At 46.7% G+C, this 18,193-nt stretch overlaps 1 protein-coding gene across 9 annotated transcripts in view; it reads left to right on the forward strand.

Annotated features, from left to right (window-relative positions):
• The window catches only part of MED12 (mediator complex subunit 12), a 90,430-nt gene that overhangs the window by 15,164 nt on the left and 57,073 nt on the right, over window positions 1–18,193 (forward strand). For all 9 annotated transcript variants that reach the window (XM_043491873.1, XM_038415598.2, XM_043491869.1 and 6 more), the window contains 7 exons: window positions 714–877; window positions 1,156–1,287; window positions 1,838–2,065; window positions 7,600–7,744; window positions 8,045–8,165; window positions 15,958–16,059; window positions 18,048–18,161. In XM_043491873.1, the coding sequence (XP_043347808.1) occupies window positions 714–877; window positions 1,156–1,287; window positions 1,838–2,065; window positions 7,600–7,744; window positions 8,045–8,165; window positions 15,958–16,059; window positions 18,048–18,161 (1,006 nt within the window). The remainder of the gene's footprint in view (window positions 1–713; window positions 878–1,155; window positions 1,288–1,837; window positions 2,066–7,599; window positions 7,745–8,044; window positions 8,166–15,957; window positions 16,060–18,047; window positions 18,162–18,193) is intronic.

Genomic DNA, 18,193 nt, shown 5'->3' on the forward strand with positions numbered 1-18,193 from the left:
CTCTGAGTGAGGGTCTCTAGCCTGTGTCTTGCCAGATGATCATAATGGTGCTTCTGGCCTTAGACTCTCTGGTGTTCAGTTGGGGAGTGGGCATGAGGTATGCTTGTGTGTGGCACAAAGCTGTAGTCCTCCTTTGGGGCTCTGGTTTTGAGGATCATTTTTCCAAAGGTTTCAGGATTGTTTGGAATGAACCTTGCTACTGTTCTTGTCCCTGAGCTGCAGTGATGCCTTTCTTGAGCAAGAGGGTTTCTTTTCTGTTCATGGCAGCCCTTCCAACAACAAGGGTGGTTTCCTCCTTCAGAAGGCCCTGCCACTCTGCAGGGCAAACTGTGTTACTGGCTGTGGCCGACTAGGCCAGATGATATTTCAGGAAATTTGCTACAGTTGGAGGTGTAACTGAGACTTTTACACTCTAGTTAGTGGATGAGCTAAGTGGGATTTTGAGCAGGTCCTGGTAGCGAAAGGTCAGAGCCATATCTAGGAAGTCAGTCTGCCCACCCTTGTGTCCAACTGGCAACCTTCTTCTGGTTGGCGCCCCAATGCTGGCGGACCCCTGAACTGACTGGGGCCTGGATGTCAGGCTTCGCCCAGCTTTCAGGCTCCTGAATGCATTGGTGCCTAGCCAACAGGCTCCCTTTGACTGGTACCCCAACGACAGGGTTTGTAGTGGTGGAGCTGTCTGGATGCTGAAGGGTTTATGTTGTTGGGTGCAGTTGCTGAACGAGCTGAGCGTGGTGGAGGCAGAGCTGCTGCTGAAATCTTCCGACCTAGTTGGCAGCTACACCACCAGCCTGTGCCTAGGCATCGTGGCTGTGCTGCGGCACTACCACTCCTGCCTTATCCTGAACCAGGACCAGATGGCCCAGGTCTTCGAAGGGTAAGGGAGTCCTGCACCCCTCTTGGGCAGGGGAAGCCTCCTCTCTGGTCTTTGTCCTACGCGGGCTGTGGGGTCTGGGGCCTGTCTTCCTTGGAGATGCTATCTCTGTGCCTGGAGCTTTGTCCCATGCAGGGGGGTGGGGAGGGATTTCTTCTCCGAGGGCACTGTCTCCATGCCTAGGGCTCTACCCTCAAGTGGGTGGGTGCTGCCTCTGTCTGATGCCATGCTCCTTCAGGCTTTCCCTTCATGCTGCTGCAGCATTTCTTGTCTCTTTACAGTCTGTGTGGGGTGGTGAAACATGGCATGAACCGCTCCGATGGCTCCTCAGCAGAGCGCTGTATCCTGGCCTACCTCTATGACCTATACACCTCCTGCAGTCACCTCAAGAGTAAATTTGGGGAGCTCTTTAGGTGAGTTTGAGGCAGGTTGGATGCAATGGCACTGCCCTCAGAAACACCATGGCCTCAGCTTTGCTTGTGATCTTGCACACACTGTTCCTCACCAGCTACTGTTCTTTCCTCATTGATATACAGTGGGGGATCCCTGCCTCAGGTCTAGCTGGGCATGCAGGGATAATGGTAGTTGCCTGGGCCCATCTCTATTACAGCGGTGCCTGAAGGCTAAGCTGCTGGCTGATGAGCACTGTTGACTTCCATCTTCCAGGAGTTGCACTGAGAGCAAGAGGAAGTGGCAGCCCCAGGCTAGGTCACTGAACCCCCTCTGGTATTTTCCAGGGGCTTCCCCAACAAGGAACAGGCATGGCTCTTCACGGAGGAACTTGTTTGAATGAGCCCTTTAAGCCTTCATGTAAAAGCTGGAGCCCTCTGCACTGCAGAGGCTGCAGGGGAGGTCTGGGGGAGGGAGCAGAAGGATCTCATCCAGGGTCTCAGCATTGCTTGTGAAAGGCAGTGGGAAGCATGTTTGCAGAAGTGCCTAACCTCCCCTTCCTGCCCCTGCCAGTGACTTCTGCTCCAAGGTGAAGAACACAATCTACTGCAATGTGGAGCCGTCTGACTCTAACATGCTGTGGGAGCCCGAGTTCATGATCGACACCATTGAGAATCCATCCGCACACAACTTCACCTACACCAACTTGGGCAAGAGCCTCAACGACAACCCGGCCAACCGCTACAGCTTTGTGTGCAATGCACTCATGCACGTGTGTGTGGGACACCATGACCCAGACCGGTGAGGCGCAGGGCTGGGGCTATTGAGACCCCTTTCAGGTGGCTCCACTTGTGTAGGGAGAAGGAGAGTCTGTGCTCCTTGAGGGGGCAGCAAGATACATCTGAGGACAAGGGAACCAGTAGCCACTTGTCACATGTCCACAGGGCATACTATAACCCTGACATTCATACAGTCTCTTTGGGAGGTTACCCCTTTAGTCCTAGGCCTCCAGTTTTTACAAGGGTGAGCCCTGTTACCCTGAGGCTGGGTTACTGGCTTCAGCACACATTTCTCGTCAGGGCTCCTCCATTGGGTCCAAATTAGTTTAGACCCCTTTTGGAGATATGCCGCTCTCAGGAGCCACACAACCAGCATATGTTTTGAGGAGACACAGAACAAGCCAGCACGTATAGTCAGCTGGAATATGGTATTTAGGATCCTTTGGTTAAAGTGGAAAAGCCAACTTATATGCCTGTCCATGCTGGCAGCATTACCTGCCTCTCTGGCCTGGAAGTGTCTAGGATTCCAGTCTCTCCCTCTGCACTGCGCAGCAGAGGTCTTATCGCTGTATGCTGATACTTCCATTCTTTGTTTCAAGTTGCTGTTATGCATGTTCCATACGATCTGCTCCCTTGGCTGCTAGTTCTTAAAAGTTAATATCCAGTTGTTTGTCTTCCATTGTGCCTGTCTGATGCAACTCCATTTGTATGTTAATGGTCCTTCAGCGTTCATTCAGACTGTCGCAACAGTTCTGGAATTAACTGCACCTCTGACTCTTGGAGGCACCCCCAGTTAGGTCTTGGGCCTCTAGCCATCACCTTCTTGGACAGGAACCTGCGATCCACTTCTTCCAGACTGTGCACTTAGGCTGCAAACTCCTGCAATTCACTGTGATTATCTCAGCAGATCTGACTTTAGTTCAGCACCTGCAGCCCTGTTCTCTCAGGGGCAGTGACAGGGTTAACCAGTAACTAGGCAGCTTACATAAAGCAAAGTACTATTTGCCTTTAAAAACAACAAACAGCCTATATACACATCTGGCTCACCAACTGTCACCCATTTGCCACCTGCAGACCCTGATAGGTTTAAAGTACTTCAGGCCCTCTGCAGGGCCTATCTCTCTTGGTCACAGTTTTCTGTCAGTTCGTGAATCAAGTGCAAGTGATCTCTCTCTCTCTAGGTCATGACAGTCACTTTATACAGACAATTTCTTTGTCTGCTAGGCCTCTTGAATCAGGTCAGACCAGTCTGTGTTGTTTCCCAGGGGTGAAACTTACATAAACTTGTTACCTGCAGTAGGGATTTGGGTTAACAACTGTCCTCTTCCCCTAAGTGACTTAAGTTAATGCAGGAAACCCTTTAGCCTCCATATTGACTTCAGTGAGGCTTTTGATACTGTCTCACATCATCTTTTCACAAACGAACTAGGGAAATATAGTCTAGATGAACCTAAAGTTGGGTGCACAACTGGTTGGAAAACTGTTCCCAGAGATGTATCAGAGGGGTAGCCTTGTTAGTCTGGATCTGTAAAAGAGGCAAAGTGTCCTTTGGCACCTTATAGACTAACAGACATATTGAAGCATAAGCTTTTGTGGGTGAATACCCACTTTGTCAGATGCATGTAGTGGAAATTTCCAGAGGCAGGTATAAATATGCAAGCAAGAATCAGCCTAGGGATAACGAGGTTAGTTCAATCAGGGAGGATGAGGCCCTCTTCTAGCAGTTGAGGTGTGAACACCAAGGGAGGAGAAACTGCTTTTGTAGTTGGCTAGCCATTCACAGTCTTTGTTTAATCCTGAGGTGATGGTGTCAAATTTGCAAATGAACTGAAGCTCAGCAGTTTCTCTTTGAAGTCTGGTCCTGAAGGTTTTTTGCTGCAGGATGGCTACCTTTACATCTGCTATTGTGTGTCCAGGGAGGATGAAGTGTTCTCCTACAGGTTTTTGTATATTGCCATTCCTAATATCTGATTTGTGTCCATTTATCCTTTTACGTAAGGACTGTCCAGTTTGGCCGATGTACATAGCAGAGGGTCATTGCTGGCATATGATGATTGCGTATATTACATTGGTGGACGTGCAGGTGAATGAACCGGTGATGGTGTGGCTGATCTGGTTAGGGCCTGTGATGGTGTCACTGGTGTAGATATATGAGCAGAGTTGGCATCGAGGTTTGTTGCATGCATTGGTTCCTTAGTTAGAGTTACTATGGTGTGGTGTGTAGTAGCTGGTGAGAATATACTTCAGGTTGGTGGGTTGTCTGTGGGTGAGGACCAGCCTGCCTCCCGAGGACTGTGAAAGTGAGGAATTGTTGTCCAGGATGGGTTGTAGATCACTAATGATGCATTGGAGAGGTTTTAGCTGAGGACTGTATGTGATGGCCAGTGGAGTTCTGTTGGTTTCTTTCTGGGCTTGTCTCACAGCAGGAGGCTTCTGGGTACATGTCTGGCTCTGTTGATCTGTTTCCTTATTTCCTTGTGCTGGTATTGTAGTTTTGAGAATGCTTGGTAAAGATCTTATAGGTGTTGGTCTCTGCCTGAGGGTTTGGAGCAAATGCGGTTGTATCTCAGCACTTGGCTGTAGACAATGGATCGTGTGGTATGTCTGGGATGGAAGCTGGAGGCATGAAGATAGGCATAGTTGTCGGTGGGTTTTCGGTATAGGATGGTGTTAACGTGACCGTCACTTATTTGCACTGTGGTGTCTAGGCAATGGACCTCCCGTTTAGATTGGTCCAGGCTGAAGTCGATGGTGGGGTGGAAGCTGTTGAAATCGTGGTGGAATTCTTCCAGGGTTTCCTTCCCATGGGTCCAGGTGATGAAGATGTTGTCAATTTAGCGTAGGTAGAGAAGGGGCATGAGTGGACGAGAGCTGAGGAAGGGTTCTTCCAGGTCAGCCATAAAAATGTTGGCATATTGTGGGGCCATGCAGGTGCCCATAGCAGTGCCACTGACCATCGCATCATCAGTGATCTACAACCTATCCTGGACAACGATCCCTCACTTTCACTGTCCTCGGGAGGCAGGCCAGTCCTCGACCACAGACAACCCGCCAACCTGAAGCATATTCTCACCAGCAACTACACACCACACCATAGTAACTCTAACTCAGGAACCAATCCATGCAACAAACCTCGATGCCAACTCTGCTCACATATCTACACCAGTGACGTCATCTCAGGACCTAACCAGATCAGCCACTCCCTCACTGGTTCATTCACCTGTACGTCCACCAATGTAATATACGCCACCATGTGCCAGCAATGACCCTCTACTATGTACATCGGCCAAACTGGACAGTCCTTACGTAAAAGGATAAATGGACACAAATCAGATATTAGGAATGGCAATATACAAAAGCCTGTAGGAGAACACTTCATCCTCCCTGGACACACAATAGCAGATGTAAAGGTAGCCATCCTGCAGCAAAAAACCTTCAGGACCAGACTTCAGAGAGAAACTGCTGAGCTTCAGTTCATTTGCAAATTTGACACCATCACCTCAGGATTAAACAGACTATGACTGGCTAGCCAACTACAAAAGCAGTTTCTCCTCCCTTGGTGTTCACACCTCAACTGCTAGAAGAGGGCCTCATCCTCCCTGATTGAACTAACCTCGTTATCCCTAGGCTGATTCTTGCTTGCATTTTTATACCTGCCTCTGGAAATTTCCACTACATGCATCTGACAAAGTGGGTATTCACCCACGAAAGCTTATGCTCCAATATGTCTGTTAGTCTATAAGGTGCCACAGGACGCTTTGCTGCTATTCCCAGAGAGTAGTTATCAGTGGTTCACAGTCAAACTGGAAGGGCGTATCGAGTGAGGCCCCACAAGGATCTGTCATGGTTCTGGCTCTGTTCAATATCTTCATAAATACTCTGGATAATAGTGTAGAGAGCACACTTATAAGGTTTGTGGATGATACCAAGCTGAGAGGTGGGGATGGGTTCCAAATGCTTTAAAGGACAGGATTAGAATTCAAAATGAGCTTGACAAACTGGAGAAATGGTCTGAAATAGATAGGATGAAATTCAGTAAGGACAAATGCAAAGTACTGCACTTGTAGATCTCAAACTAAATGAGTCAACAGTGTAATACTGTTACAACAAAACCAAACATCATTCTGGGATGTATTAGCAGGCATGTTGTAAGACAGACACGAGAAGTAATTCTGCCAGTCTACTCAGTACTGATAAGGCCTACGCTGGAGTGTTGTGTCCAGTTCTGGGCACTACACTTGGGGAATGATGTGGACAAATTGGAGAAAGTCCAGAGGAGAGCAACCAACATGATTAAAAGTCTGGAAAACGGCCTATGAGAAAAGATGAAGACAATTGAATTTGTTTAGTTTAGAGAGGAGAAGACTGAGAAGGGGGGACATAAGTCTTCAAGTATGTAAAAGGTGATTATAAAGAGGAGTGTGGTAAATTGTTCTCAACCACTGAGGACAGGGCAAGATATAATGGGCTTAAATTGAGGCAAGGGAGATTTAGGTTAGTCCATTAGGAAAAACTTTCCTAACTGTAAAGGTGGTTAAGCCCTGGAACAAGTTACCTTGGGGGGTTGTGGAATCTCCATTAATAGAGGTTTTTAAGAGCAGGTTAGACAAACACCAGCCAGGAATGGTTTAAATAATACTCTATCCTGCCTTAGTGCTGGGGCTGGACTAAATGACCTGTTCTAGAAATGTAGGACTGGAAGGGAACTTGACAGGTCATCTAGTCCAGTCCCACATTTCTATGATTCTGTGACCGAGTCAGGAATTCGAGAACTAGCCAGCCCATAAAGATATATACAACATTAATAAAGTTGATACAATAGTGGTTGACTATTCTAGGTGTCCGTAGAATCTTCCACATCTCAGTAGAATAGTCTGAATATTCCATGTTTCCAAACCATCATATCTGTCATACATACCAGCCCAGTCTTATCTGCATGACCAGCACTTATCTCTTATTCCCGTGTCCCAGAGGAGAAATTAACTCCTTCTGCCCTAGTAGGTCACAATACAAAGTGAGTGCCTAAACTGAGTCACACATTTTTCATAATAATACAAAAATAAAATGCTAACTTTTAAGAGTTCCCCTGACCTGCTTGTTTAATGATCCAGCAAAGGATCTGCATTTTAAATAAACCAACAAATAAAGTTTTTTCATTGTCAGCAGCTAGACTTTGTATTGCACATTACTTGAGAAATGTGACCCCCCCCGCCCCATGGAGTAATGGAATAGTAAAACACAGACTTTTTTTTACCACATATGTACACAAGGGAAGCACCAAAAAGATGATGGGTATTTTGAAATGTGATCACCCTTTGTAGCGTACTCAGAGGAGGAGGTTTCCTCAGACATCAAGCCAGGCTCTATAGCCAGAATAAGTAATGTACAATGTAGTATGTTAATGTTTTATTGTAATTTTGCCTTAATAAAAAGTTTAAAAAGAAAATCGTGATACAGCAATTCCCCACATTCTCCAAAGCCCAGCTCTGCTTTAGGAATGAAGGGAAGAGCTAGGCTGTTGAGTGCTGTTTGTGACCACATGACTCCTCTCTACAGAGTCAATGACATAGCTATCCTATGTGCTGAGCTGACTGGTTACTGCAAGTCCCTGAGTGCCGAGTGGCTGGGCGTGCTCAAGGCTTTGTGCTGCTCCTCCAACAATGGGACTTGTGGCTTCAATGACCTCCTCTGCAATGTTGATGTAAGTGGCAAAGCTTAAATAACAGGGCTGAGGAAAGAGGGGTACTGTGGGGGGAGATGGATGGGACATGAGAGAGTGTCCCTGAGAGGATGGAGATGGGAATGGGAGAGGGATGTCATGGGCAGGAGATGGGGAACTGCCTTTTGGTGTTGGAACTGCCTTAATGGACAGTTTTGCTGTGTTGGTCATGGGGTTGCTGGGCTTGCCCTTCCCCCTGCTCCCAGTCAGGCCCATATGGTGCTAACTGGAGGGGGTGAAACAGAAACTGACATGGTCACTGGCTGCTCTTCTGTCTCCCAGGTGAGTGACTTATCCTTCCATGATTCCTTGGCCACCTTTGTTGCCATTCTCATCGCCCGTCAGTGCTTGCTGTTGGAGGACCTGATTCGCTGTGCAGCCATCCCCTCACTCCTTAATGCTGGTGAGTCCCTTCCAGAGACACTCTGCTGCTCAGGATGCCCTCCAGGGGGCTCCCTGCAATGCAGTGCCTGGCTCAAAGGGCCTGGTACCCAGCAGTGGGACTCTGAAGCCCCTGCGCACAGTAATGTTGAACGTAATCCCCAGCCATGGAATATGCTCAGAATCCACCTTTTAAGAATTGGAGCTTTGATTTAAAGAAAATAACTGGCTCTTCTGTTTGTGAAAGAAACCCTGAACAGGTGATCTGAGTGTAACCCTCCTTCCAGATGATGTCATGGTAGCCTCCTGCACTGAGGATACCTCTCTCAGGGAAGGAACCCCAGGTATTAGGAAGAGGCAGGTAATAGTAATGGGGGATTCAATCATTAGAAATATAGACAATTGGTACTCCTGGGGGAATTCTGTGCCAAAAAATTAAAACTTCTGCACGCAATATTAAAATTCTGCAAAATGTTACATGTTTTATTTGTCAAAAGAAAAGAGTATAATCATGCCAGTTTCAATTATTTTGCAAAAAGAAAAGGAGTACTTGTGGCACCTTAGAGACTAACAAATTTATTAGAGCATAAGCTTTCGTGAGCTATAGCTCACTTCATCGGATGCATCGAATGAAGTAAGCTGTAGCTCACGAAAGCTTATGCTCTAATAAATTTGTTAGTCTCTAAGGTGCCACAAGTACTCCTTTTCTTTTTGCGAATACAGACTAACACGGCTGCTACTCTGAAACCTCAATTATTTTGGTAATTTATATCAAAATACCTATCAGCAAATATGTCTGTAATAATACAGACCAAAAAAAAAGGCTCAGGAAATGTTGGTTGTTTGTTTTTTATTTTCTTTGTTTTTTTGACAGATTCCTTATGAGGCATATTAATACAGAACTTTGAGTAATACATTTAAATATACAATACAGAAACATTTCCCGGACCCCTCAGAAGCTGTGCAAAGGCTTGGGGGAGTAAAGGATAATGGAGGAGCTGAGAGAGAGGGAAGAAGCCTGGGAGTGAATGTGGAAGATTGTTGGGTGTGGGTGGGAGAATTAGGGAACAGGGTTTGGGTTTTTTTTGGGGGGGGGATAGTTATGGAGTTGGGGAGCCTCTGCCATGCAGACAGTTTGACCCCTAGCCTCGTGCATTCAGTCAAGCACATCAGCCCCCTTCGCCCCGTCCCCATGTTGTCATGTCACTAGCTCTTGAGCCTGCACCCCAATCTGCCCCCCCACTAGCCCTTCTGACCCCCAGTCTGTGACCCCCCAGCAGCCGCATGTGCCCCACTCTGTCTGCCCCCCCCCCCATATCCTGTGCCTCCTAACCTGGCACTGTGGGAGGGAAGAGGGGCTGCAGGGCCACATGGGGAGACGGAGGGGGGCCTGCACTGGACATGAATTCTGCACATGCACAGTGGTGCAGAATTCCCCCAGGAGTAAATTGGGTTTGTGAATACCGGGAGAACAGCATGCCTACTGGATGTGAAGGTTGCAGATCTCTTGAGACTAATGTGTGATGCTGGGGAGGAGCTGGTGGTTGTAGTACATATAGGTGTCGGTGATATAGGTGTCGGTGATATAGAGAAAGGTAGGAGAGAGGTCCTAGAGGCCAATTTAGGCTGCTAGGTAAGAGATTAAAGTCCAGGACCTCTATAGTAGCATTCTCTGAAATGCTTCCAGGTCCATATGCAGGGCCAGTTAGGCAGAACTGCAGGGTCTCAATACGTGGATGAGATGATCATGTACGGAGGATGGTTTTAGATTTATTAAATCTGACTGGGGAACCTTTTGGGAAAGGGGGATTGGCTCCACCTAAATCAAAACAGAACCAGACTGCTAGCATGTAAAATTCAAAAGGTCTTAGAGGAGTTTTTAAACTAAGGGCTGAGGGAAAGCTGTCAGGTGTGGAGAAGCACACAGGACAGAAACAGCCTTTAGGGGAGGATCTGTTAACAGGGATTCTCTATATCGGGGTGGCCAACCTGAGCCTGAGAAGGAGCCAGAGTTTACCAATGTGCATTGCCAAAGAGCCACAGTAACACAGCAGCAGCCCCTCGTCAGCTTCCCCCCTAAACCCCAGTATCTCTCACCTGCCAGCAGCACTGCCGATCAGCACCTAACCCTCCATCCCTGTGCCTTCCGCCCACCATGATCAGCTGTTTTGCGGTGTGCAGGAGGCTTGGGGAGGAGAGGAGGAGCAAGGGCACAGCAGACTCGGGAAGGGGTGGGGGCCTTGGGGGAAGGAGTGGACTGGGGTGGGTCAGGGCTGGGGCAGAGCCAGGGATTGAGCAGTGAGCACCCCTTTGGCACATTGGAAAGTTGGCGCCAGTAGCTCCAGCCCTGGAGTTGACACCTATTCAAGGAGCCTCATATTAACCTCTGAAGAGCTACATATGGCTCCGGAGCCACAGGTTGGCCACTCCTGCTCTATATCCTAGTAAAGAGCAGAGGATAGAAGTTGATAAAGTACAAGTAGGAACTGAAGAGAAACAGTCAAATGAAAGAGAGTTCCATTCATTTACATTACGTGAAGGCAGACAACTATATATTGCTGGAGTCTAAATAAGATGGGTGAATTTGTGTGCCTGGTGTTAGATGAAAATATTAAAATAAGCATCACAGAAACTTGTTGGAAGGACAACAATAATTAATAGGACACGGCAATACAAGGGTTCAAAATATGTAGGAATGACAGAATTGGTCATGCTGGTCGGGGAGTGGCACTACCTGTGAAAGAAAGCACAGAGACAGGTATAGTAAAAATCTTAAATGAAACAAACTGTACCATAGAATCTGTATGGATAGAAATTCCCTGCTTGAATAATATGATTATAATAGTAGGAATACATTATGTATCACCTGACTAGGATGGTGATGGTGATCGTGAAATGCTCAGGGAAATTAGTGAGGCAATTAAAAATAGAGAACTCGCTAATAATGGGGATTTCAACTATTCCCATATTGACTGGGTACATGTCACCTCAGGATGGGATGCAGAGATAAAATGTCTAGACGCTGTGAATGACTGCTTCTTGGAGCAGTCAGTTCTGGAACCTGCAAGGGGAAAGGCACTTTTCAATGTGAGTGAAGCACAGGATCTGGTCCAATAGGTAGCTGAATTGTTCCGTAATAGCGATCATAATGTAATTAAATTTAACATCCTTGGGAGGGGAAAATGCCAAAGAAGCCCACCATAGTGGCATTTAACTTAAAAAAGGGGAACTACTAAAAAATGAGGAAGCAAGTTATGTGGAAATTGAAAAGAACAGTCACTAGAAAGAAGTGCCTGCAAGCTGCATGGAAGCTATTTAAAACCATCCTAACAGAGGCTCACATTAAATGTATAGGCCAAATTAAAAAAAATAGTAAGAGGACCAAAAAAAAGCCACCCTGGCCAAACAAGAGAGTAAAAGAGGGGGTCAGAGGCAAAAAGGCGTCCTTTACAAATTGGAAGTCAAATTCTACTGAGGGAAATGGGAAAGAGCATAAACTTTAGCAAGTCAAATGTAGAAGTATAATTAGGCAGGCCAAAAAAGAATTTGAAAAGCAACTAGTACAAGACACATTAACAGCAAAAAATTAAAAAAAATATTTGAGAAGCAGGAAGCCTGCCAAACAATCAGTGGGGCCATTGGATGATGGAAGCGCTAAAGAAGCACTCAAGGACAATAAGGCCATTGTGGAGAAGCTAAATGAATTCTTGACATTGGTCTTCACTGCAGAGGATATGAGGGAGATCCCCACACTTGAGCTATCCTTTTTAGGTGACAGGTCTGAGGAACTGTCCCAGATTCAGGTGACAATAGAGGAGGTTTTGGAACAAATTAATAAATTAAACAGTGATAAGTCACCAGGACCAGATGGTATCACCCAAGAGTTCTGAAGAAACTCAAATATGAAATTGCAGAACTACTAACTGTGGTACATAACTGAGTGCTTAAATCAGCTTCTGTACCAGATGACTGAAAGAGGATAGCTAATGTGACACCAATTTTTAAAAAATGAGCCAGAAGCGATCCTGGCAATTACAGGCTGGTAAGCCTAACTTCAGTCCCAAGCAAATTGGTTGAAACTATACTGAAGAAGAGAATTATCAGACACACAGATTAACTCAATTTCTTGGGGACAAGTCAACATGGCTTTTGTGAAGGGAAATTATGCCTCACCAGCCTATTAGAATTCTTCGAGGGAGTCAGCATACATGTGGACAAAGCTGATGCAGTGCACAGTGTACTTTAGATTTTCAGAAAGACTTTGACAAGGGCCCTCACAAAAGGCTCTGAAGCAAAGTAAGCAGTCATGGGATAAGAGGGAAAGTCCTCTCGTGTAATTGGTTAAAAGACCAGAATTGAAGGGTAAGAATAAATGGTCAGTTTCAGAATGGAGAGAGGTAAATAATGGTGCCTGCAGGGGTCTGTACTGGGACCAGTGCTGTTCAACATATTCCTAAATGATCTGATGAAACAATGAAGTGGCAAAGTTTGCAGATGATATAAAATTACTCAAGATAGTTAAGTCCAATGCAGATTGTGAAGAGTTACAAAGATGATTTCCCAGAATGGGATGTCTGGGCAAGAAAATGGCAGATGAAATTCATTGCTGATTAATGCAAAGTAATGCACATAGGAAAACATAATTCCAACAATACGTACAAAATGATGGGATATAAATTATCTGTTGCCACTCAAGAAAGAGATCTTGGAGTCAATTTGGTTAGTTCTTTGAAAATATCCACTCAATGTGCAGTGGTGGTCAAAAATGCTAACAAAATGTGAGGAACCATTAGGAAAGGGATAGCTAATAAGACAGTAAATATCATCATGTCACTATATAGATCTGTGGTATGGCCACACCTTGAACACTGCATGCAGTTTTGGTCACCCCATCTTAAAAAAAGAAATGGGGAAGATGCAGAGAAGGGCAACAAACATGATGAGGGGTGTGGAACAGCTTCTGCATGAGGAGAAATTAAAAAGATGGAGACTATTCAGCATGGCAAAGAGACAAAGGGGGAAGAGGATGGAGGTCTATACAATCATGCCTGGTGGGGGAGAAAGTGACCAGGGACGTGTTACTTACCCCTTCGCATAACCCAAGAACTAGGGGTCACCCAATAAAATTAATAGACAGGAAGTTTAAAGCAAACACAAGGAATTTCTTTACACCACACACAATCAACTTGTGTAACTCATTGCTAGGGGATGCTGTGAAGCCTAGAAGTAAAACTGGGTTCACAAAAGAATTAGAGGACAGGTCCATCAATGGCTATTAGTGAAGATGGTCAGAGACACAACCACATGGTCTGGGTGTCCCTAGCCTCTGACTGCCAGAAGCTGGAATTGGATGATAGGGCATGGATCATGCAATAACTGCCCTCTTCTGTTCCATTCTGTCTGAAGCATCTGGCATTGGTGTGACAGGATCCCTGGAGTACAATCTGGAACTGGGGTACTGGTCTGCCCCCTTAACTCTCCAGCCTGGACTGTCTCTCACAATGCTTTGTTAGTGACAAGCAGCAAACCCCTCCAGGCGCTGTTATCACTTACCCCACGCTCGGCTAGATTGCGTGAAAGCTCCCTGAGCCACTCACGAATCACACAGAGAAAGGCACCAGCCGATCTCCCAAGCCCCTGGCCTTGCACTCCGGATATACTGTCATCCCTGGTCAGAAGCCTGGGTAAGTTCATTACCCAGTCTGCTCTTCCCTTGATGTGGAGAGGGCACACACTAGCCTGTGTAAACTGAGCTGAGATTTCCCCAAGCACTTCAAGCAAACCCCACTGTTTTAGTTAAAATATAAAACAGATTTATTAACTACAGAAGGATTTTAAGTGATTATGATTGGTAGGCACAAAAGGTCAGAGATAGTTACCAAAGAAAATAAAAGGTAAGTGCAGAGTCTAAATCTTAAACTTTATTACACTAGTTAGTATTTCGATCAAGCAGTTTTCTCACCCCACTAGATGTTACAGTTCTTAATACATAGGCTTCCTCTTTAAGCCTGGGATCAGTCTCCTCAGTTCAAGTCTTTGTCTTCTCAGCATTCTCTTGTTGATTTCATCATAGGTGGGGGAAGAGAAAGGCAAAAGCATGATGATACTGTCCCCTCTTTTATATCCTCAGTCCATGTGCCTGGAAAACACTAGCCCAGACGTGTCCTGGTGGGCTTTGCTGAGTCAGAGTTGAGCAATCCCCCATTGTGTGATGCTTGTGCAGCCCTTTTACCGTATTGTAAATACCTTGTTTACAACTCCCCTGTTGAGTAATTGGCGTTGATCCGCACCCAGGAAGGTGTTAACCTCCTTTGTTGTAACTAGCAAACTTACAACATATTTCAGTAACAATCTTATAGCGAAATCTCATAACTTCATACACACTAACTATATACATATTTGGACAGAACAATGGGGTTCAGCAGCAACATGACTTTTCATACGATATCTTATATGGCGCGTTTTGTATGAAATATATCATAGTTATATGACACAGGTGAATATGGGGGTTCCAGGGTTCTGCTTTGAAGTACAGAGTGCCACAATTGGCCATTGTCAGATGACTAGATACTGGCTAGAAAGATGGATCTTTGATTTGACCCACTGTGGCCATTCTTATGTTGTTACCTAATGCCTAGAGCCCTGCAAATCTGCTGATACCCACTGACCCTTTTTGCGGATCATGGCTCGGATGTGGATACAAATTTTGTATCTGCACAGGGCTCTGCAGCACATACTCACCTGAACAGAGCAGCTGTCACCCAGCCTTGAGGCTCTAGCTTGGCTCTCTGGAATCACGCAACAGGCAATAGCCTGCTGGGCATTCTGGGAGTTACAGTCCACAGCTTGTTCAAACAGAGGAGGTAAACTACAACACTCAGAAGGGAGTGTGACCATGAGCTCCTGCACAGTGAGCTAAGTAGTCATCACTGCCAGTCCCGGCTGGCATTAGTCGCTCCAGTTGTGTAGGGGTGTCTGAGTCCCCCACTGGGGGGGAGTGAAGGGGGCAGCGCTGCGCAGCACACAAGCGCCCAGGATTATAGCCTACCTGCCTAGAGTAGGGCAGGAGGTACGTGGGGGCGGAGCGGGTAGTGAGGCAGGAGGTCTTTTGTGGAGAAGTGAGAGGGCGGTTGGGGCTTGGCACAGCCTTGTGTCACTGGTGCATGGTGACCTGTGGAGCTGTTAGTAGAGCCCTGCAAATCCACGGATATCCACTTTATATCCCTGGATGATAATTGCGGATCACGGATTGGATGTGGATACAAATTTTGTATCCACGCAGGGCTCTACCAATGCCATGCTGTGTGCTTGAGTCTGCAGACAGTCCCAAATAACAGCTCAGAGAGGTATGAACTACCCCATATAACTCTCTCTGGGTGTTTAATTCTGAAACCTAATAATGTACTTTTCATTCTTGACATAGTTCACTCTGATTGCTGATTATTTCACAGGAATATCCACTAATATGCTCATCCCCTCCCTCCTCCTGGGGCTCCCTAGCTCCAAAACCTCCTGCCCTTGCCCCAGTTGTCTGACCCTCCAGCTTTGCCCTGATGATTTCAGCCCCCCGGCTGCAGCCCGGTGAAGCTGAGTAGGTAGGAGAAGCTTAGAATACATTGAATGTCATGTAGCGATTGAGGCCTGGGGAACCTGTACTGATTGGATTGCTCATTTGCATATTAATTGCAATACGTCCTCCTCCCTCCTTCAGGCAGAGTGCAGGCCACTCTAGAACAGAAGTTAGGGCCAGCGGCTGGACTGTAGAGGTGAGTCTGCTCCTGTGAAATCTCCATTGATTCCTTTGCTTTCTGTAGCTTGCAGCGAACAGGACTCTGAACCGGGGGCCCGTCTGACCTGTCGGATTTTGCTACACCTGTTTAAGACCCCACAGCTGAACCCGTGCCAGCAGGATGGCAGTAAGTGAGCTGGGTACAAGAGCCTTCCCCCAGAGAAAACACAGTGAGCCTATGGGCTGCCTGTGCTCACTGGATCTAAAAGGAGGAGCTTCTGGTGCTGTCCTAGAAAGACTTGTCTCACTCTGGGCAAGGCAAGACTAGCCTTCTGCTGGGTAGTCCCATGCCCTGGAAAAGGGGGTGAATGGGGAATGCATTTGTACAGCTTCTCCCTGTGTGTCACTGTGTGATTAGCCAAGCATGTGCAGAAGGGGTCTCCTCCCTCTGGACCATCAGCCACTGGGCCCCACTGTAGACAGGACACCAACCTTGGTGTGCTCTGGGTTGATGTGGCCCTTGCTTTGTCCCGGACATTACGGTAAATGCTGAAGAGTTTGTCAGCCAGGGTCTCATGCAGCCTGACATCAGTGCCAGAGTCTATTCCGTCCTCATCTACATATGTCACTCCCTACTTCTAGCACCAAATTCTTCAGCCTACCCAGCCCCTTTGTTGCTCTCTGCAGTTCTTCTCATGTCCTGTGCCTGCACTCAACTGGCTCCATTGGAACCTGCCGTTTCCTTCTTTCCAAGGGACTCAGATTAGAGAGGCTCTATAACCTCTGTATTTGGCACTGGGGCAACAGCTGCTGGAATCCTGTGTCCAGTTCTGGTGTCCTTGATTGAAGAAAGGTGTTGGAAATTGCAGAGGGTTCAGAGAAGAGCCATGAGAATAATTGAAGGATTGAAAAACATGCCAGATAGTAATATATTCAAGGAGCTCAGTTTTAGATGATCAAAGAGAAGGTGAGGGGTGACTTGCTGACAGTCTGTAAGGACCTACATGGGGAAGAGAAATTTTATAATAAAGATACTCTTCGATGTACCAGACAAAAGTATAACATGATCCAATGGCTGGAAGTTGAAGTTAGACTTTAATTCAGACTGGAAATAAGGTGTACATTTTAACAGTGTGGGTAATTAACCATTGGAACAATGTACCAAGAGTTGTCGTGGATTCTCCACTAGACATTTTAAATCAAGATTGGATGTTTTTCTAAAAGACCTCTAGTTCAAATAGAAATTAATTCAGGGCAGGTCTCTGGCCTGTGTTATACAGGCAGTCAGACTAGATGATCACAGTGGTCCCTTCTGGCCTTATAATTTATGAATCTTCCATGCCATAACTGGCAGCAACCCCAACTCCTCCTTCCTGACACCCTGCAGTGCCTGCAGAGAGCAGCTTCTTCCCCCTCGACTCCCATCTCTGCCCTGCCCTCTGTATTATCTCATTGACAAACCCCTCTCCTCTGCTTCCCCAACTCTGCAATCTGCCTGTCCTCCCCCTTTAAACACCCCTGCGTGGCCCAGGCATGCTAACCCTCCAACTCTGAGTCTGAGCAGAGGGGCTGGGAGCTGTCCTCACGGCAGCAGCCTCATCTGGGTTTCATTCTGGCCTCAGCATATGAACCTCTTTTCATTGACCTGTTGCTGGCTCCTCTCCTGTCCTAGGGCTGCCATGCACGCCTCTGTAATGTCTCAGACTTGCCTGGTTTGACATCCCTTTCTGTTTGGGGCAGAACTAGTCCTGCAGGTCTCCATCCATGGCTCATCATCTGTACATTGTCCCCCACTCCTCCAAATGTGGCTGATGCCCAGGTTAGAGTTTTGCTGAAGTCTGGACTTTGTTGCACAGACATTGCTTCCTGGTCATTCCTATGAATTTTATGGCTGTGTTACACTGGGGTGGTCCAATTCTGCATAACACTTTGCCTTTGAGTAGTCTGTCAGCCAAGGAGTTCAGAGACATCCCCACTCTTGGGCGTAGACAAATGTAATTGGCTCCATGTTACAGATGGGGAAATGAATAGTGCCAAACTGGCCCAGTGAGCTAGTAGAGCCAGAACTGCTGGCCCTCAGTCTGCTGCACTGGATAGTGTGTGATTTGGGTGGCTCTGGAGCCTGGGTCTTTCTCGCATGCTGGGATTTACCCTTTTTCTTTGGCCTCTCTGCAGATAAGCCCACGGTGGGAATTCGTTCCTCCTGTGACCGCCACTTGCTGGCTGCTTCCCAGAACCGAATTGTGGATGGAGCAGTCTTTGCAGTACTGAAGGCTGTCTTTGTGCTGGGTACGTACCTTATCCTAGACTGGACCTGTGAG

This window comes from Dermochelys coriacea, chromosome 9 (assembly GCF_009764565.3).
Source record: "Dermochelys coriacea isolate rDerCor1 chromosome 9, rDerCor1.pri.v4, whole genome shotgun sequence".
NCBI classification, from domain to species: domain Eukaryota; kingdom Metazoa; phylum Chordata; order Testudines; family Dermochelyidae; genus Dermochelys; species Dermochelys coriacea.